Here is a 19554-nt window from a genome sequence, read left to right as displayed (position 1 = left end):
AATCCACGTGAGTACATGGTCTCACCTGCTTGGTGTCACGTGGAGACCATATCCACCCCTGTCTTTTAGGAATTATTACAATTTTGTTACGCAACGTTGACTCTCACAATTTTGACTACTGGTAGCTCATTAATTAATATCGTGGGTAAGGGGCGCAAAACCCTTTATACCCGTTGATGCACCTTTTCTGAAGGTGCGGGACCCAACGACTGCCACGCTTGGCGTCGTCTGTACTTGTTGACGGGTAAGCAGACATATCGGGTCGGATCATCAAAGCAACGACCCAAAATCCGATAAGCCCGCTCGTGTTTCTCGAGTCGGATGCTCTGGTTCGGATGCTCGTCGCTGCACGCTGCTGTACGTAATCCTTTCTTCGAGCTCTTCTTCGTGTTCTTCCATCTTTTGATACCGTCTTCTCATTCTCACAAGAGATGAGCTTCGCCATAGAAGAGTTCGTTGTAAGGAACAGATGAAACCGGCATCGAGAAACAAGGCGGGGAAGATGGAAGTAGGACCATGTCCTCCCCCTCCCCCTCCTCCAAGAAAGGACTCCTCCCGCGGACTCTTAAAGACCGTGTCCGCCGTGATCATCTTCGCGGTGGCGGCGGTCGTGAGCTTGTGGACGGTGGCACGCAGCTCTTCCCATCACCACCACCTCGGTTCGCGGCCGGGGCTTCTCTTCCCCATGAGCATACACACGGCCAACTGCGAGAGTAGTCTCAGGTTGGAGGGCTTCGTCCGGCCAAGCCATCTGCTGCATGAGATGAGTGACGAGGAGCTGTTCTGGAGGGCTTCTATGGTGCCCAAGGTGGAGGAGTACCCATTTAGAAGGGTGCCAAAGGTGGCGTTCATGTTCCTGACAAGAGGACCTCTGCCATTGTCACCACTGTGGGAGGAGTTCTTGAAAGGCCATGAAGACCTCTACTCGATCTACGTACACACAATTCCAGGATACAACCTCAATGTGTCACAGAGTTCTGCATTCTATGGCCGCCAGATTCCAAACAAGGTATGCAAGATCGATGTAGGTTCATCTTTATGAATTCTGATCACCAACACACTCTATGTTAAACTGAGACATTGGATTTGTTTGAGTTGATACGTTTAGTGGAATCATACGGCTTTTGGTTGATACAAGTCTATGCAAAGTCTTGTGTTCTTCCTGGCAAGCCAAATCACATGTTTAAAACACATTAGTAGCCATTTTGATGTGTGTAAAATCACATGAAATACTTCGGATGATGTCATGCTCCTGCTTAGGAGAGTTAACAACAACATTGATATCCCAATCACTGCAAAATAGATGTATCCTGATACATGTATTTTCTTCAGTAACAGGATAAAAATGTTTCTTGTTTTAGCACATCTCTGCAGTAGCAACTAATCTGAGCTGACAGATGATGTTTTCTGAACCTTTACTACTATAGGAATAATATCTAATCAAAGTTTTAATATGGAAGACCTCAAAGAACTGTTCAACTCAAACATGCTGAAAGTTCATCTCAGTGCATTCACTGCATCTGCTACTTGCACTCAGGTAGTTCGATGGGGATCGATATCGATGGTAGACGCAGAAAAACGACTTCTGGCTAATGCATTGCTGGACTTCTCGAACGAGCGCTTCGTTCTGCTCTCCGAGAGCTGCATTCCAGTCTATGGTTTCCCAACGGTCTACAAGTACCTAATGAGATCTGCCCACAGCTTTGTGCAGTCCTTTGACGAGAACTCGCCACTCGGTCGAGGCCGGTACAACCACCGCATGGCACCTGACATTGTGCTTTCCCAGTGGAGGAAGGGGTCGGAGTGGCTCGAGCTCAGCCGGTCGCTGGCCGTGGAAGTGGTTGCAGACTTCAAGTACCACTTCCTCTTCAGAAAGTACTGCCAGCCACCTTGCTATGCTGATGAGCACTACTTCCCCACCTACTTCAACATGTTCCATGGGGCCTTGATTGCAAACAGGAGCATTACTTGGGTGGACTGGTCCAGGGGAGGTCCTCATCCAGCAACCTATGGGTATCAAAACATAACAAAGGACCTGATCCAGTCAATAAGAGAGAGTAAAATCTGTAAATACAACTCTGGAGCAACCACTATGTGTTTCCTTTTTGCAAGGAAGTTTGCATCTGATGCATTAGAGCTCCTTCTCAACCTTACTTCAGCAGTGATGAGCTCTTGATCTCAGCACTCTTTACTTGTTCTCAAATTGAACCTGATTTCATCCATCCTTGTTGATGAAGGAAGGGAGAGGCTGTAATCCTCTTTCCCTTGAAACAATATATGGCTTTTACATGTGGCATACCTAAGAGAAGTTTGATCTCACCTTTCATTGGTTTGCACAGCATGTAATTTTATCTAGAAAGCAGATCTTTACAGTCGCAAAGCCCATAGGAAACCTAAAGAAAATTATGTGAATCAGTACCGTTAGGCAATTATTTATTCTGGTTTCCATTCATTTTCAGTCTAGCCATCAGAAGGAGTTTATGTTTTGATGATGTATGCATGGCTATATGGTTGGGCACACTGAGTGTTTAAATTGCTGCAGACCCCAGTAAATATGGACAAGCCCCGTGTTCTCTTGCCCTAGTAGAGAGACTGTTTTGGTAGTTTTCATTTACCTCTCATTTCACTAGTTAATGCAATCATGGTGTGTTTGATAACTTATACATAATCCAAATGGATGACTTATTTTCACCAACTTGCTTTAATACCAAGCATTTTGCTAAGAAATATATCAGCTCCAGCACAAAATACATATATGAAAATGTCAATCAAGAACCCAATTACTTCTATCCTCTGTCTCAGTTCCTCACACATCTTGAGACCCATGAATGCATTCCCAACTTCGGTACTATTGGGTTTCATGCTATCCACACCTGAATTGATATTTCCAACCCAAAGCATCAAGTCATAGTTATGCAACTACAGGGGTAAATGTTTGGATTATTAAACTTTTTTTTGCATACTTCCACTTCTGATCTTGATAAACATAGATCCATGTCAATAATATCCTGCCCATTTACCTTGAACACCTATGGTCTCTATATTTGTAGTTATAGCAAGGAAACAAATCAATATTTACAACACTCGAAAAGAGTGCAATATGTACTCATAAAATTTCTTTAAATTTTGATATATTATATATGTTGCAATCAGTGTAATTATCCTTCTTGGCTTCTTTGTTGGTCTCAATTACAATTTCACAACTAAAGATGTAAGAACAGCGAGTCTTTCTGAGAAATAAATAAATAACAAAACTGGGATTTAAGTTACTCACACATTATTCAGAGCACGAAAATTGCTGCTGGTTGATACCCTTTGCCTCATCTTGAGATTTAACCTATTCTTCAACTGATAACCACCAAGCTTACTTGAACCATGGGATTCACGACATCTGAAGTAAGAAACCTTATGCAACAAGATCATATTCATCATGATCAGGGGGTACAACATCCAACCTCATCATACTTCTGTATTCTTTAGGCACCGGTGCACCAGCTTGCACGCATAGCTCCACAATAGCTGGAGCCTTTCCATAGTACCTCTTCAACTCATTGGCCAGTGGGGGGCCATCAAGATCACGCACATGCCACACATAATTTGGTCTAATAAGATCATCAATCGTGGCTTCCTGCCATGCATGCAAGCCAGCCCGAAATTGATGTTTTGTAGCTTTGCACATCCTCACCTTGTGTCCCTTAGGCCCCACTTGAACTTCGGGGCAGTAGCCACAGGTTATCACGCTATACTTCTTCATAAGCTTCGTTGCTCCTGATCTCATATCTAACCAGGACTGCAGTGTCCTGGCACTGAATTCACTTATCGTCCCTGCCACATCAAGCCTATCACCATCCAAGATGATTGGAAGAACCTCTCTTGCTGAGTCAAAATTATTTCCTGTAAATGCATTTTTGTCCTCCTCTGGCTCAAAGTCTACAATTCTCCCCTCAATTGAATAAACAGGCTTGGTTCTTCGTTTTGTTGGGTAATCTTCAAGGTGAAGACCTGCTTGAATGCACAGCTCTACAATTGCCGGAAGCCTTTTGACTCCAAACCTTTCTTTGTGACCCACTCTTGGCTTTCCCACTCTATCATAAAGGTGGTAGCAGTATGGAAAGCCAACAACATCTCTTATTCCTCCTCTTCCCCACACATGATTTGAGCTCCTTGAACCACATTTGGGACCTTCACATGACCGTATCTCATGACCAAGTTGACCAATATGCACTTCAGTGCAAAACCTGGTAATCGAAGAATGTCAAATATCCACAACTTGAAGTCACTCTCATTGCCAACCAATTAAAAAACATGTAAAACTAATTGATGGTGATGGATCCAGAGCTTACCTACACTTTTTAACAGGGATGGCTTCCTCACCGTCAACAAGTTTCGACAGACCATGAAGCAGAGATTCTCTGGCATTATAAACTTGATGAGCCACCTCAATGAGGTCAGGGACAAGAAGGCCATTTTCAGGGGCATGTTCAAGGACTCGGCAAGGGTTTTCCTGCCTGGCTTTCTTCTCTTCTTTGGCCCTTCGAATCAACACCTTCATGGGGGTCGGATAAGGCTTCCTCTGCCATGTTGGACCAGGCCTCGGGACATCAGCATAAGCAAAGTCCTCTTCACTGTCAACTTTTGCCTCATTGCTAATGGCACTTGTGGAACCAAAGTGGCATGAGAGTCTAATTTGCAGATATGATAACTGTGTCCTCCTTATACAAGAAATGCGTTGCGTAAATATCCTTCCAAGTAGCATCCTCTTCTAAGAAGTTAACATTCTTCTGACATATAATTCTGAAAAAGGAGGAAAATAATAGTTTTTCTTAATAGAAATGCACAAATGAAGACTTCATACAATATAAGGGCAGGAAGCCACAGGACGGTTTGGTTCAGTTAGCCCAACGATGGTGAGAAAACATCAAAGGATGCATAGAACGAAATCATACAGGAGGAGAAGTTTCTTCAAATCTTTAATCAAAAGATGGTGAGCTAGTCTTCCCAAGGGATTGGAGAGATGGCGATCTAAGCAAGATAAGGAAACGAGAATTTAGGGTTTACGGGACAGAGATTGAAGAGATGATACCTATAGCATTGCAGACCCGCAATGAGAAGCGGAGAGGAAGGCGACGGAGCCTGCGGGACGAGCGAGGGGAGCGGCTGGAGGCGGAGAGGTCCGAAAGGAGGAGACGCGCCGCAGTATGCGGCTGTCGTTTGGGATTTGCGGCTCCGCGATCTCGGTCGCAGGTGACTTGATCCCTTCTTGGTATCTGAAAAGACCTAATTGCGCCGTTAACATTGAATAAACAAACACGAAGTCGAGGGTATTTTAGTCATTATAGAATAAAACTAAGTGGGTAGTGCAATCGGTGCCCTATTTATCATTTCGATCAATCCGGTTACCCTCTCGAGAAGACGGGGTCTTGCACGATGACGGAAGAACCCAAAGGTACCATCTTTGTGCTGTTCTTGCTAGATTTGCAAATGCAGATGGCTTCTTGTTGACCTTTAATTCACGCAAACGATTAAGTGGTTTCCTTTAAATCCCTTTTGCTGGTTCCCGTTGCAATAAAATTTCAGGGCCTGCAGACTAGGTAGGGCAAATTGCTCTCTCTTCTCTAACACTTATGTGGTGATAGACTGTAAGGTTTCCGCGGAAGCTTTTATGAAGTTCTATATTAAGTCCCTTTTTTGTTTCTAAATTTAGTAGAATTTTTGTCTGACTTTTTTCTTCATAAGAAAAATATCTTCTTTTCGGTTTTTGTATGTCTAGATCTTCGATTCTTGAGGTCCTGATATATAACTTAGTGATAAAACTTTCTCCAAAATAGAAATGACAAGATGCATATGGAGCTTTGTTTATTCCTTTTCTCAATGTAATTTAATGAGATTGATGCTCTCGATTGATATATGATGGAAACGATACCCGGAAACAAGGCTATATATACCGAACCCCTCCGGCTGACTTCTGATTTTAGATGATTGTTGACTCCTACTTGTGGTTATTTTATGGCATGGTTATCACGCTTCTTAAGTCAACTCCCTTATGTTGTAATACTGTCCAGATAGAGGCCATCGGAGGTGCTTCGACAAAGATGTTAGCATGAGATTCAATACCTTTAGCATGTAACAAAAGTATTCCAGAGCACCTCGGAGAATATGAAAATTGAGATTACATTAGAGGAGATGAACTTTCAAAAAGTTAGAGAAAAAGGATTGTGCACTCGAAGCTAATGATTGGCTCAGTTGTAACTATGAAACTATACATTTGTGGGCCCCAATTACCTGTAAGATACATTTTGGGCAGGGATGTTGGGTACTAAACATGGAGCATGCATGAGTTCTTTGTTTAAGATGGGTTCATTCACAAACTTCCTTAAAACAACTTGTGAGCAAGTAGGAGGTTGCTATGCAGATTGGAGTATAAGAAGGAAGCCCATGCTAGACCCGAATATTCCAAATACGTATTTCTCTTGATAATTTTAATTTGTAAAATTCAAAGAGTTGTAGGACAAGCCAAATGCCATGTAGGGAACAAAGTTTTGATGTTTCTTCCCTCATTCAATTTTTAGATTTTGATTTATCTTAAACCTTCCATTTTTCTCTGTTTAATTTAATCTGCAAGCAATTCAGTACCTTTTTTATGTTCGTGATCATCCTCCTAATTTTTTGGTTCCCTTTGAGAATCTGTTCTGCAGGCCATTTGTTCAATGCTGGACAATTTTTCTATTACAAAATTTTTTTTCCATTAAGACATTAGACTATGGCTAAATGTTTGGAAATTTGATATTCTTTTTCTTTAATTTTATAATCAGACACTTGCGATATGATTGGAAGCCAAAAAACAAATCCTTCTCGGGATAAGGATCTTGCTCCATATATTAAGATTAAAGTTCTTTTCTTTGCCAGAGCTCGGGATCTTACTGGATCAACAGAGTTATGTCTTGAAATGCCAGATGGTAGCACTGCCAGAGATTGTATGAATAAACTCTTAATTGAATTTCCAAATTTACGGGAAATTTATGATTCCATGGTTTTGGCTCTTAATGAGGAATATGCTCCAGAATCGACAGTATTGAGAAATAAAGATGAATTGGCTATCATTCCCCCAATAAGCGGAGGTTGAAGAATGTTGCAGAAGCAACATGATGTTTTTTTAATGTTGTATCAACTTATAACATCTTATTAATAATGGTCTTCTTGAATACTATAGCATCTCTTTACCCTGCTATTTGACGGACATACATTATTTGGCTGGAACATTTTGCTTTTGTCATCCTACCCCGAGCAAAAATAATAGTAATGGATGATCGACATTTCATCTCCAAGTATTATATTCATATGCAAATTAAGCAAATAATGGTAGAATCAATGCTAGTTTCATTTTTGTGCTTATGATAATATCTGCAGTTTTATTACAAGTTAATGTTGCGATTTGTCAAAAATCTGCATCCTTGTTAATGTTGTATATTTACTGTGTTATAAATCTATACTTTTGGAATGGAGAAATCACATGATTGATCATCAAAGATCGTTTTGTATCATCAAGGTCATTCAACAGATTTAAGATGGACCATTGGGAAGATGTTTAAGTGCCTGTATTGTGCATTTGGTTATAGCAACTCACTATCTTCCCTTCTTTCTTTTCGTTTTTTTTTCCTTGAAAATCTTGATTCTTAAGATGATGAACCGCAAGGCCATCCATTTGATGTATGTATGGATGTTTTATTTTATTTGACTGGTTTCTAAATATTAACATGTTCTGGAGCAATAGATCTTTTGTTCTTCGGTATAATTTTGGTATCTAAAATATTTTTCTTATTTCTGCACAATCTCATGGCATTAAGGGTGGTTAAGAACTTCGATGTCCGCCAAGCATCATCTGGATATTGTTAACCTTTAATTCGATTTATGAATAGGTATGAAGCAGCTCTATGTTTTATGATTCCAGTGCTATTTGGATCATATTGTGATGGGCTACAAGCATACTGTCCTGCTGACTGAACCATGTGCATTTCCATCATGCTCCTTTGGTGGTGAAAGACACAGAGTGTCGAAAAGAAATTACATTTTAACAAAAGATCATTGTTTCTGGTAAGACATGGTGTACAGATTTGCATTAGATCAAAGAGTGCAGATGCATAATGGCTTTTGCTAGATTTGAGCTGCATTGTTTCCTGCTGTCTTTTTTACTTTGAGCCAAAAACATGACCACTCTCTATATATCCTCCTAACCACAAAAGGAATAAGATACAAACTTAGAGGCTAATAAGGTAGTTTAGCACACTTTGAGCAATGAGACTGAAACCAAGTAGCTGTCAAACCAGATTGCCATATGTAATTTATAGAATGAGCTAAAACAACCAACCAGGCTACAGATAGATCACAGCTCAACACAAATGAGATCCAGCAAGGCCATTTCTTCCACCCAAATTACCAGGGTCTAGAGGGCAAGCTACAGCTCAGCTAAAGCTGTTCTAAACTGGTTCATGAGAGATATATATATAGTACTTGCTTGGAAGTATGATCTTCTGTCATCACAAAAGATGCCCACAAAACCTTTACAATAGCCAAAACACATTTTACATATATATCTCCATATATATGTAAAATAAACTGTATATATATCTCCATATGAGCAATAAAGCAAACCATTTTTAGACAACCACTGTTTCATAACACATTTTACAACCACCTTCTTTACCCAAAAAATGACCAAAGGTCAAAGAACTTGGATGATCTACTTTTGGTAATGGGCCTACCTGGGGTTAATTATGACACAGATGAGGGAATAATGGCAGGACCATGTGAGAGTCTGGCTTCGCTAATATCTTCTGATGCTGCAAAACCACCCAAGTTTATGCTGCAAAAAGACGTGGAGCCACTCTTTGCAGATTCATCAGAATTCCTACTTGGCCTTTGATGGCTCTGGTTAACAATGAGAAGAGCACCATCATGGTAGTAGTCATCGTAGGGCGTGCCTCTGATTCCAGCATGGCCTATGTCTCTCAGTGCCAAGGAATCCGACACGGGGAAGAACACTAGAGTGCAGATGCCAACAGTAGTGCAAAACAACAGCATGAGGAAAGATAAGAACACACTGGCCTCATACAGCAGACTGCCTGGGCTAGGAAGAACAGAGAATCCAAGGAGAAGAGCCCTCAATGGAAGGAGAAGGATGACTGATGCTATCAGAACATAAATCCTTCGCCGCAAACCTTTGTTGATGACCAATGACAATATCTGTGCACCGACATATGTCACATAGCAGATCAGGTGGGCATAAAAACCCGCAAGAATTATAGTGCTTAGAAGTGGATACTTGCATACAGTATCGCCGTCTGTTAAGGAAGATGCACATGTGAAGAACTTTGATATACTGATTTTCTTGTCACTCTGCTCTTCATTGCTAAACCCAGCACCAACTAGAATGATGGCAATTTGCATAATGAAAATCGGAAAGCAGAAGAGCAGCACATACGCAAGCGACTTTCTGTTCCACTGTCGGCTCAGTGTGCCAGATTCCCTTTTCTGCAGTGAGGCATGGAGAAGGAATGAAAGAATAAGAAACATGCTTGGTTCTGCAAACCCTAAATTTGAAAGGATGTAGAATTTGCAGATGCTTCTCTGCCATGCTTGGCTGGAAAAGAGCCTTGTATGTAGGAATCTCAACCTAACAATCTCCCCAAAGCCCCACCAAATAGAGACTAGAATTAAAATGATCCGACTAACCCAGGGCCCATTAAAATATCTGAGCTGCAGATAATGTCTTCTACTGATCCAGAACTGGAAGTACAGAGAATGGAAGATGCATAGTAGACCAAGAGTGGCAGTCAGGAAAACAAGGGAAATGGTCAATACACCAAATGCATCGGTGGCAAGACTCTGCAGGGGCATCACCTGAAAGACATTCCAAGCATGCTATCTACCAGCAACAAATCCAAGATGACCCACAAGTAAACCAAAATACCCCTTCATAAAATTTCTATTCATAAATCTTGTATGATGCAAAGATGATTTTCCTCAAAGCATGCCTGAAAGAAGTTGTAACAAACTCAACAAAATTAGGCCTATATAGTCATAAACTGCAGCCTGAAACAGAGACCAAAGAACACATTCTAGTTTACTGAAGGTGACAATTTCCAGCAACCAGTGGCATTGGTATCTTACACTGAATTCCAAATACAAAAAAGGAGGCACAGAACCAAATATTGCACTATTTTTTGCAGGGAAACAACAGGTGCAAATCACCATGAAAGACATAGTGGTACATGTGAAATGCATGCATCCAGTAAATGCAACACAAAAGAATTCCTAACAATCCTGTAAATTTAAATCCCACAAATAACCTAGTTCATATAAATTCCTATACGTTTCAGGGCCATTACTAAACTAATTGAACCTATAATGCGATCTACAAAATATCCCTAAGATTAGGCAATCAAACAACATTTCCCAAGAAGTTAAGTTACAGTAAGATGATATAACTTGCAAATGTTATTGTTCTGAGAATAAAAAAAAGAGGAACTAAAACCAGAATAGAAGCAGAAGACTTTTGAAGTAACCTTTATTTCAACATCAACTAAACATTACCAAACCCATAAATTTGACTGCTTGCATAAGCTTATACCTATAATCTCAATCCAAATGAGGTAGAAATGTCGTGTAAACACCAGAAATTTATGAGCCTAATTGAACATATTGTCATAACTCATGAACAGAAACAAATTTATAGAGCTAGGGCATTAAGGTAGTCTGATGATAACAGTACCAACCAAACAAGTAATGATTTCTGCAGTGACATGAAAATTACATCCTCTGCAGCACAAAGACATCGTAGTTTCGTTGCATTAGCTTAATCCCCCTTCCAATGCATAAAGCTGCTTCATTACATAGTTCTTGAAGAAAACTAAGAACGGATGAAGAAACAGATGTATCAACTAACCAGAAAAAAACCCCTTTTTATAGATAGAAAGCAAAAATTAACACCACTTTCTTGCCATCAAATCCCAAAATAATCATCCATATCACCATTATAAGCGAACCAAACAGCCAAAAAGAAAGGGAAAAGAAAGAGGCTGTTACCCACAAAAGCGTCGGAGAAGAACGTCACAATCGTAGAGGCTACAAACCCCCATCTTCATCGTTCCGGGGGCCGCAGAAGACTGAATCGGGCGATCCGGGCCTCCAAGAGGAGCTCTCGCGGCGGCGAATCCGGGACCGAGGAGAACGGTAAAATCACCCAGCCCCCTTAGAATGAGACCCAAACCCTAATGGAGGAAGAAGGGAGACGGAAGGAGAGAAGGCGAGGAATAGTACGAATAGAACGAGAGAGGAGGAGAGCGAGAGGAGAGGGGGAAAGGGGGAAAGGAAAGGAGGACAAGGTTGGACGAAGCGACGCGGGTGGGGCTGGTGACAGCCTGTCATTCCCGCTGCGGTAACCGCACGGTGGGCGGTGCCAAGCCCTCCGCCACGTGCCTACATGACAACCGTCGATCGAGCATCGGACGGTAATTTCGGGTCCGCCCGTGATGGCTTCGTGACCCGAAATTGTTTCGACACCCCTTCGATCTCAACATCCATTATGATTGGGCTAAACATTCCGCACGTGGGACCCATGTGTGGCCCTACCGCTTCCAAGGGCAGGTAAGAGAGCGGGCAACGCGCGAGGGAACCGTAATAACGCGCGTCATCAAGTCCAAGTTAAACAATGATTACGAAGTAAGATGGTAATTATGTGAGTATGGGATTAGTATTGATGTGTTTTGGATCCGGATTCTTCGGATGTGTCAGCATGGATCCGAAATCGGATCCGATTACTATGGGACTGAAACGTATAAATGTGTCCACCTGTGTTCCTCAAATTCGAATCCGCTCCCGCAGCCCGTCTCTCTCTCTCTCTCTCTCGTTCGTTATCCTCTTCTTGTGGCTCTTATGGCGTCCCCATGGCCTCCTCTCTTTTCTTTCCTATCTTTCCCTCGCTCCCCTTTCGAATTAGGGCACGCGCGACTCTCTCTTCTCCATGACGACCGTGGCGTGCAGGATCTCCGCCGCTGGAGCAATGCTCTTCTCCGCCTCCCCTCGACCCCACCGCAACCACCCCGTGATCATCCCCCATACCCTCCCTCGTCGTCGCCTGACGACCCTGCGGAGCCCCGATCGGATCGCCTGCAAGGCCACCGAGGTCTCCGAGGTGGAGGGGGGGGAGCCGGCTGTGGCGGCGGCCAAGGACGCTGACGGCGGCATGAACTGGGTCCCGGTCGTCCCGTTGGCGGCGCTGCCCAAGGGGGAGCGCCGCGTCATCATTCAGGACGGGGAGACGATCCTGTTGCTCTGGTACAAGGATGACGTCGTCGCGATAGAGAACCGGTCACCGGCCGAGGGGGCATACACCGAAGGCCTCTTCAACGCCAAACTCACGCAGGTTCTCTTCTACCCCTTGGATGTGCTTGGTCTATGGATTTCCTCACTTCTGTGCAATGAGAACGATTGATTTATCATGGAAATGGACGTGTGTTTGATAAATTGGATAAACTAGCTCTGGATGTGGTACATGTTGATCTATTTTTGCTCAATTGATGCGGTGTCAGCTTTGGCAAATGAGATTAAGGAATAAGATTAATAAAACCCCTAGCTTTTAAATTTAGTTATTTGTGTTAGGATTATTATAAGATAATTTCATGTTCTGAAGCTTTCTTAGGATGTTATGTGAGCATGTTGATGTGAATATAGTAGAAGTAGCTACTCTTTCTTTAATCTATTCTCCCTCTTTTTAAGTTTTAGATTAGGACTTGATAATGAATTCTTGTATCTTGCGTAGAGCTCATGAACGTGGATAAAATTCTATACATCTTTTCAGGATGGCTGCATTGTTTGTCCGACTACAGATAGCACATTTGAACTTCGAACCGGAGAGATCAAGGAATGGTACCCAAAAAATCCTGTTCTTAGGGTCCTTACACCACCTTTGAGGAAACTTTATGTGTACCCTGTCAAACTAGATGGAGAGAACATCTATATCAGCATGAGAGGAGGTTCTGGAGGATCCGCAGAGATTGTTTTCAGTGGCAGAGCTCAGCCTGGTATGACAGCATCAGATGTCAATGTGGAGGAGGTCTCTTTCTCTCTCTGTCACTCTCCCATCTGTGATTTATACAACATTTTATAGTTCAATAATTGTGAATAACAAGCAGAAATATAGGGTAATTTATGATCGGTTGTGCAGTTCAGATGCATTCTTCTATCATAGTTAAATATGTTATCATTTCCTGAACATGAACTTTCAATATGGAGACTGAATCGCTATGTTAAGGACCTCTGAAGTTGTTTTTATCAATAAATAAAAAAATAAAGATTTAATTGTTTTCTCTTTTCCTCTGCTTCTTATTTGGTCTCCGATTTTAACCTCAGGAGTAAATATTCCATTATTTTTATTTGGGTTTTGTTCTCAGTCAATTTTTTTAAATACAAAAATGAAGGTTTTGGGTTAATTTTGTTCAAATGACAGTTTGAATGCTTACATGAAATTTTAAACATAACTACAAAGTCTTTCTTGAGTAAGAGGCCTTTAGTTGACTGGAGACAAGAGGCCTTTCCTAAGGGGTGGGAAACTGGAGAAGGGAATGAGAAGTTCATGATGGGTAGAGGAGAATGGGCCTAGGTCATGGGCCATAAAAGGTAAACCTGGAGTGAAAAGAATCAAGCGTTGGACTGACCTATGGTATGATACTATATCATCTCAAGTTGTCCTCAGCTCATCCAACCCTACAAGTTTGACACACATTGCATCTCTTCTCTTAACAGGTAAGTCCATTCAGTTATTCTTCTAATACTTCTAAAACCTATTGATTCTTGATACTTGATAAATGTTTAGTACTTGCAATCAAGGTCTGCCATACCGAAGCATACCACCCGTACCGGGCGGTACGTACCGGTCCGACAGGTTATCAGTACGCGGACCGCTCGGTACCGTTACAGTGCTACAGTATTATACTGTAGCACTGTTACAGTATAAAAAGTATAAAATTATTTGGTACACCAGGGTATACCGCTCGGTACGCCCTGATGTACCGCTCGGTACGCCCTGATGTACCGCTCGGTACACCGGTACCATACCGTACCGTACCGAGCCCGGGTCGAAATGCCGGTATGGTACGGTACGGCGAACCTTGCTTGCAATATTCCACCAAATTGCATTCTAGGATGAGTTGATAGTTGCATTAAACATGTTAATACCAAACAAGTTATCCATTCAATCTGAACCCAAGGAAGATTTTTTTTCTTATTGAAATCACTACAATTAGATAAAGACATCTGATTTTGTTTTTAAATATCTGGAAACAGTGTTTTAGAATGAGGTTATGTGGCTGTTTATGCACTCCACATATGTGCATGTGGACATATGTCTTCTCCAATAAGAGCATGCGGCCTCACTATGCACTGATATCTATATAAAATATACTGTGCATATGTGATCTGTATAGGCAGGAAAATATGATCATGTATGTGGTTTATATTTCCTTACTATAAATATCATTTTGTCTAATATTATTATCTTGGTGTTATTTGTAAATATTCCATGAATTAGATTTCCATCACTTGATACTCATTTTTCTTCTTTGAATAATTTCTTAATGAAAATAATGACATTATATAAATTTTGTATTCAATGTTAGCATATAATTACCTTGTAATAATTTAAATTTGCTAGCATATTTTTGTTTCTAGTTAATCAAATATTATTTTTTAATATTTCAACTAAATTGCACCCATGGCCCCATGGCTTCCACATAACATGCTCACCATGCAGTATGTTGACTGTTCGCATGCCACCACTTCCTTTTTCGTTTTTCGTTTTTCGTTTTTTTAAGTATTGTCTAGAACACCTACTCCACTGAGTCCATTCTCTCTTATTACTTTCTGTGTTCTCAGATTCATCCAGCATAGGGGCCGTGTACTTCTACCATGCACCAGAAGTAAAATTTTTGCTCAAAATGAATATGTAGCTATTTTACACTTGTCTTATCATAACAGATGAAGATTTGTCCTGAAGGTCCTTGACATGGGTTTGTACTGCTCTAAGCATTTAATTCTGAAGTAGATTTGAAGTTCTGTGTTGGTTGTGTCAAATAACAACACACGAGTTAGCTTTCTGTTTCTGCTTTCTTTCATCTTCATTTTCTAATAACTATATTGCAAGACAAAATAAGTTATGCTATAATTCCCCCACCCCAGCAAAGAATTCCAAAGCAAAAAAAAAGAAAAAAATCCTAATTATGGTATTTCTGCTACTATGATACTGTAAGAATTTCATGATAAATTTGCATAATTTAAGCAACTGCTTCAAGGTCTTACATTTTCTCATGGTGCTTCAATTTGTTTCAGGTTAGGATGGTAGTTGATGAGGATTCTGAAGGATTTGGTTTCACAGGAAAAAATGAACTACTAAATGGGAAGGCAGCCATAATTGGCTTCTTACTATTGATAGATTTTGAGCTTTTAACTGGTAAAGGTCTTCTCAAGGGGACAGGTTTCTTGGACTTCATCTATTCAGTTTCGAAGGCTTTTGAATCCTTTTAGGCATTTCTTCATTTCCTCATCAAGTTGTTGGAACGTCAGTAATGTTCATAATCTGCAGAAGGTATCTTATTTTCCTCACACTGGGAACTCTTGTATTCTTCATTTTGAAAGGTTAATATTTTGAGTATCTTGATTTGTGTTAACAACTGAACTTTTTTTATACTATGAACTGAATATTTTTGGAGTTATTATAAAAGACCTGTTCAGGAAATTTTGCAAGTTAATAGGTAGCCCCGCTGTTGTGGTAGAGGAAGTAGCTTGGTGATATGCAACCTCTATGAATTACACCCACCCCGTGTGTAAACAACCAGAAAAAGGTTGTGCCAGTGATAATAGCACACTGGAGAAAGCTACTATTTGATGAGATTTTTATGGTCCAAAATAAGTATATTTTTATAATTTTATTTTATAATTATGATGATTGTTATGCTTGTGTTAAAAAATATATTTATTTTTTCGAAGGCTGACTAAGGTCATAACTAGCAAATCCAGTAGAACCTGAGTATTTGAATTTTTAATATAAACATTTCTCAAAATCAAGTTCCTCAATCTCTTGATCTTTTTAGTGTCAAAAAGAGCTTCATTCATAAGATAAAATTTTAATTATATTCTAACTTGCAGAAAATGATTTAGTAGAAAATTGGAGTTATGTTCTGCTTTCTGTCCCTTTGTTACACTATCCTCATGATAATAGATTTACTGGATCCATCTTAGATAATCTTGATATAAATTGGCTACTTTTTTTTGGGTTTGATTGTTGGAATTTGCTAAGCACTTCTTGAAGCAAAAGTATATCTAAATACAGGTACATGTGCTAAAAGGCCTATAGGTGACTTATTGTAGGTTTTTCAGTATTGGCATGGTTGAGTTAATGGACATAGCACATGTTGTCAGTGTTTGCTGAAAGCAACATGATCCTTATCACTTAAAAAAGATCTGGTGATATATATGTTGTTAATCATATAGTGATTGTAGACCTAAATTAGTACCAACCTATATGTCAACAGAGATGTCAAATTTGTCTTGCGGTTTTTTCAATACAGATATGTTTACCAGATTTCTTTTCTCTTATTTATTTGGATGATCCTCTGTCTCAACAGCCAGATGTATAATTATATATTTAGTGATAAGCAACATGATCCTTGTCATTTCAAAAAATCGGGTGATATGCATTGGACATATATGTTGTTAATCATATAGTGATTGTAGACCTAAATTAGTACCAACCTAAACGTCAACAGAGATGTCAAATTCGTCTTGCATTTTTTTTCAATGCAGATATGTTTACCAGATTTCTTTTCTCTTATTTATTTGGATGATCCTATGCCACGACAGCATATTTGGTTGTGTTCATTTTCAGTGAACTAGTAGAAAATAACTTTACATGAATTTGATGGAGTGGAACTGAATTTTTTAGATCTCTAGATTTTGAAGTGATTATTTTAACTGCTACAAGTTTCTTTTTCTCGGGTGTTTTAAATTTCAGCCATCAAATCATCTTCTGATCGTTTAAAATATGATTTGATAATTGATCCTCGTTGCTATAGGAAACATGCATATCATACCTTAGTTTTATACGGACATATGAAAAGGAAGACATCAGTTAGTGGGATTTACACTCAAAGACCAAAGACAATGGTAAAAATATAATGAAAAATGTTAATAAAGAAATATTTTGTGAGGGTTTATACCTTGATATTTCGTTAAACACAGGTCGATAGTTAACTTCGCTTTTTCTTTTACAGGTAAATGTTTTACATATGTTCATATATATATACATGGGTGTGTGCGTTTCTGTTTATTGACTGTGGTGTATATTGTTGCTTCTAATCGGGATTTCCGTGTTTGATTGACTGCATTTCTTTGTCTCTCGTGTAATGGTGATTGGCTTTGTTCCCTTGCTACTATCAGAATCATCAAGTGTTAATGCACACGGATAAAGCGGCCTTCAGTCGTTTGCAGTCCCATGCCATGCTTAAACATCATGCCCCTCATTATTCAGGGGTTGGCTGGATTCACCTTTCCTGTTAGCTGCCACATCACTATCGCCACTGACACAGTTTCCCAGATGTAAGTTGGCACCTATCTATTGTTTCTTTTACATTACTGGCCTGAACCCTTTGCCAAAACTATGTAAACTGTTCGAAGTCTTTGAGTAATCTTGTACCTCATTATTTGTGTGATAATTTTGTTATGGAGAATGGGTCTTTAACATGTAGTTAGTCACATTTTTATGTCGGTACATTTTTTTGCTGCAAAAGTAAAATTTCATGGAACAATCCAGTTAGCTGGTCCGAGTAGAATGACCCAAAGAAAAGACTGTTGAAATGGAGAGAACAAGGTCTTATATCCGAAGATTCTTACTTTTTGCCAGCTAAATCTTAGGTTCTGACCTTTGCTCTCTCCAATCTCCTTGGAGATTGGGTTCTCCAACTAAACCAGATTTGATATCCTGTAATCAGACATAGAATGAATTAGAATAACAAAATATGTATATATATGATCAGCTAGGATTGGAAACAGTGAACATTTATTATTGTTATTACCTTCATCTCTGTCAATGTTTCAGATTTAACCAAAAGGTTATTATTCTGATACATAGGACATTAGTTGGATTTCGATATGTGAATGAAATGAAATTGACAGGTGAACTACCCATTATAAATGTACGATTAAATGATAAATAGTGTTGGTTGTATAGCTTAGATGTTTGCATCTATTAATTTGCTTCAATCAGATCCAGTTTTACTCCAGGCCATGTCAAAAATGCTTCTTCTTTTTTCTTTTTTTTTCTTTTTTTTTTTCTTTAGTCTGTAGGACTTGAATGGGTTTAACTGCTATGGGTTAGATTGAAAAGATAATTAATAATACAAATTATAAAAACTAATTTACTATCATTTTGAACAATTTTTTTTTTATTTTCATTTTATTTGAAACAAATGCCCTTCTTTAAAAGAGCTGTTGTCTGGATTTGCTTGATAGCTGTCATGACGTGATATGTTCTACATCTGATGCTTCCAAAGCCAGCTCCGATTGATGTGACATCGACACACCATATTGGACAGACTCATCCATCCATGTAAAGCTAGAACTAGAATTTAAACATTCCATCTTACTTTGCATCCAATAATGCAACCTTTTCTACTTCTACGATTGCTTTGATTTGTTGGTTCAACTCTCCAAGGATCACTGGGTCTCATTTGTTCTGCTGATCGTGACCTGCTCTTTTCCTTTCTCAATCATTTCATCTAGTACAATGAAATATCTGGTGCTTTTATGAGCCATCTATGCATCTTGATTGCTTGTGTTAGCATCAGAAATTTAAACTATAGAATTATTTACTCAATAAGTCATCCAACAACAGCATGTTCATTATTATTATATCTCAGTCTGAGACCCACATCCATCCTAATATGATGACTTGCCATCTTCTCACACCTGCATGCTTTTTTACTATTTCTTTTCTCCTTTTTAGTGTTCTAACATTCCTATTGTGCAAACAGTAGGCCACCGAATCATCACTTCGGTCTCGTCTCAATCATGCTTGCCCACACTGCACCAAGTTTCACCATCAGAATCAAGCCACAGCAACACAGGCAAGAGTGACAACCTCCACATTATGTTTGCACATCACACTCTTTCAACGATACGAATGCTCCGTATGGCTTCAGAATCATTACCAGACATGTTTCTTCCTCAAGCTTGCACGTAAAACAATTTCACACCTAACAGTTGGTCACCCATCCGCATCAGTCCCCCCATTTCCTTTGCTGAGTCTTCAAGGATCATTCTCACAGTGGCAGCAGCAGTCAGCTTCCTCCTTCGATACAATGCCTCCCTCAATCCTCTTCCAAATCCAGCCGCAGAGACGCATTATCCTACTCTTTTCCCATGTTGTTTGCATGGCTCTGTCCTGTCTCCATTAATATCTTCTTGCACACCTCTTCATCCACACAAGTTTCATCACCCAAGGACCAT

General features: G+C 39.9%; 4 protein-coding genes and 1 long non-coding RNA gene across 13 annotated transcripts; 3 read left to right on the top strand and 2 right to left on the bottom strand.

Moving 5' to 3' along the window:
- The first annotated feature begins 421 nt into the window (after positions 1-421).
- Positions 422-2387, top strand: LOC135588501 (glycosyltransferase BC10-like). The gene is made up of 2 exons (XM_065080653.1): positions 422-1009; positions 1538-2387. Exons 1-2 carry the CDS (start codon positions 470-472, stop codon positions 2174-2176), a joined length of 1179 nt encoding a protein of 392 aa, XP_064936725.1. The 5' UTR covers positions 422-469; the 3' UTR covers positions 2177-2387.
- On the bottom strand, positions 1261-5232 carry LOC135588500 (APO protein 3, mitochondrial-like). 2 transcript variants are annotated; one of them, XM_065080652.1, is made up of 5 exons: positions 5084-5232; positions 4344-4794; positions 3275-4238; positions 2321-2393; positions 1261-2007 (listed from the first exon to the last, which is right to left on the bottom strand). In XM_065080652.1, exons 2-3 carry the CDS (start codon positions 4754-4756, stop codon positions 3407-3409), a joined length of 1245 nt encoding a protein of 414 aa, XP_064936724.1. In that variant the 5' UTR covers positions 4757-4794; positions 5084-5232; the 3' UTR covers positions 1261-2007; positions 2321-2393; positions 3275-3406. The 2 variants fall into 2 exon arrangements, with proteins under 2 accessions (XP_064936724.1, XP_064936723.1); XM_065080651.1 differs by lacking the exon at positions 2321-2393.
- Positions 5233-5300: 68 nt separating this feature from the next.
- LOC135588504 (uncharacterized) lies at positions 5301-7228 on the top strand. The gene is made up of 2 exons (XR_010476306.1): positions 5301-5446; positions 6813-7228. It is a non-coding gene; the product is annotated as an uncharacterized LOC135588504 (long non-coding RNA).
- Positions 7229-8470: 1242 nt separating this feature from the next.
- Positions 8471-11382, bottom strand: LOC135588503 (uncharacterized). 6 transcript variants are annotated; one of them, XM_065080656.1, is made up of 3 exons: positions 11083-11382; positions 10773-10906; positions 8471-10031 (listed from the first exon to the last, which is right to left on the bottom strand). In XM_065080656.1, exon 3 carries the CDS (start codon positions 9892-9894, stop codon positions 8770-8772), a length of 1125 nt encoding a protein of 374 aa, XP_064936728.1. In that variant the 5' UTR covers positions 9895-10031; positions 10773-10906; positions 11083-11382; the 3' UTR covers positions 8471-8769. The 6 variants fall into 6 exon arrangements, with proteins under 6 accessions (XP_064936728.1, XP_064936727.1, XP_064936730.1 ...); XM_065080655.1 differs by having other exon boundaries at positions 10811-10906; XM_065080658.1 differs by having other exon boundaries at positions 11087-11382.
- A 520-nt stretch (positions 11383-11902) lies between these two features.
- Positions 11903-19533, top strand: LOC135588498 (uncharacterized). Of its 3 annotated transcripts, none has more exons than XM_065080649.1 (5): positions 11903-12421; positions 12857-13111; positions 15382-15637; positions 17488-17646; positions 19083-19533. In XM_065080649.1, the coding sequence occupies exons 1-3, from the start codon at positions 12020-12022 to the stop codon at positions 15574-15576; spliced, it is 852 nt and encodes a 283-aa protein (XP_064936721.1). In that variant the 5' UTR covers positions 11903-12019; the 3' UTR covers positions 15577-15637; positions 17488-17646; positions 19083-19533. The 3 variants fall into 3 exon arrangements, with proteins under 3 accessions (XP_064936721.1, XP_064936720.1, XP_064936719.1); XM_065080648.1 differs by having other exon boundaries at positions 19080-19533; XM_065080647.1 differs by lacking the exon at positions 19083-19533 and having other exon boundaries at positions 17488-17790.
- The last annotated feature ends 21 nt before the right edge of the window (positions 19534-19554 follow it).

Source organism: Musa acuminata, chromosome BXJ1-8 (assembly GCF_036884655.1).
Source record: "Musa acuminata AAA Group cultivar baxijiao chromosome BXJ1-8, Cavendish_Baxijiao_AAA, whole genome shotgun sequence".
NCBI lineage: Eukaryota > Viridiplantae > Streptophyta > Magnoliopsida > Zingiberales > Musaceae > Musa > Musa acuminata.
The sequence above is the reverse complement of the archived record's forward strand: the minus strand, read 5'-3'. Positions and strand labels throughout refer to the sequence as shown.

Excerpts from the sequence above, each read along its gene's own strand:
- LOC135588500 (XM_065080652.1), bottom strand. The coding sequence starts at position 4,756 with ATGCTACTTGGAAGGATATTTACGCAACGCATTTCTTGTATAAGGAGG. Across the intron at positions 4,239-4,343 it reads ATCCCTGTTAAAAAGTGTAG|GTTTTGCACTGAAGTGCATA; the intron begins GTAAGCTCTGGA and ends TTCGATTACCAG.
- LOC135588503 (XM_065080656.1), bottom strand. The coding sequence starts at position 9,894 with ATGCCCCTGCAGAGTCTTGCCACCGATGCATTTGGTGTATTGACCATT.
- LOC135588498 (XM_065080649.1), top strand. The coding sequence starts at position 12,020 with ATGACGACCGTGGCGTGCAGGATCTCCGCCGCTGGAGCAATGCTCTTC. Across the intron at positions 12,422-12,856 it reads TCAACGCCAAACTCACGCAG|GATGGCTGCATTGTTTGTCC; the intron begins GTTCTCTTCTAC and ends ACATCTTTTCAG. Across the intron at positions 13,112-15,381 it reads CAGATGTCAATGTGGAGGAG|GTTAGGATGGTAGTTGATGA; the intron begins GTCTCTTTCTCT and ends AATTTGTTTCAG.
- LOC135588501 (XM_065080653.1), top strand. The coding sequence starts at position 470 with ATGAAACCGGCATCGAGAAACAAGGCGGGGAAGATGGAAGTAGGACCA. Across the intron at positions 1,010-1,537 it reads GCCGCCAGATTCCAAACAAG|GTAGTTCGATGGGGATCGAT; the intron begins GTATGCAAGATC and ends ACTTGCACTCAG.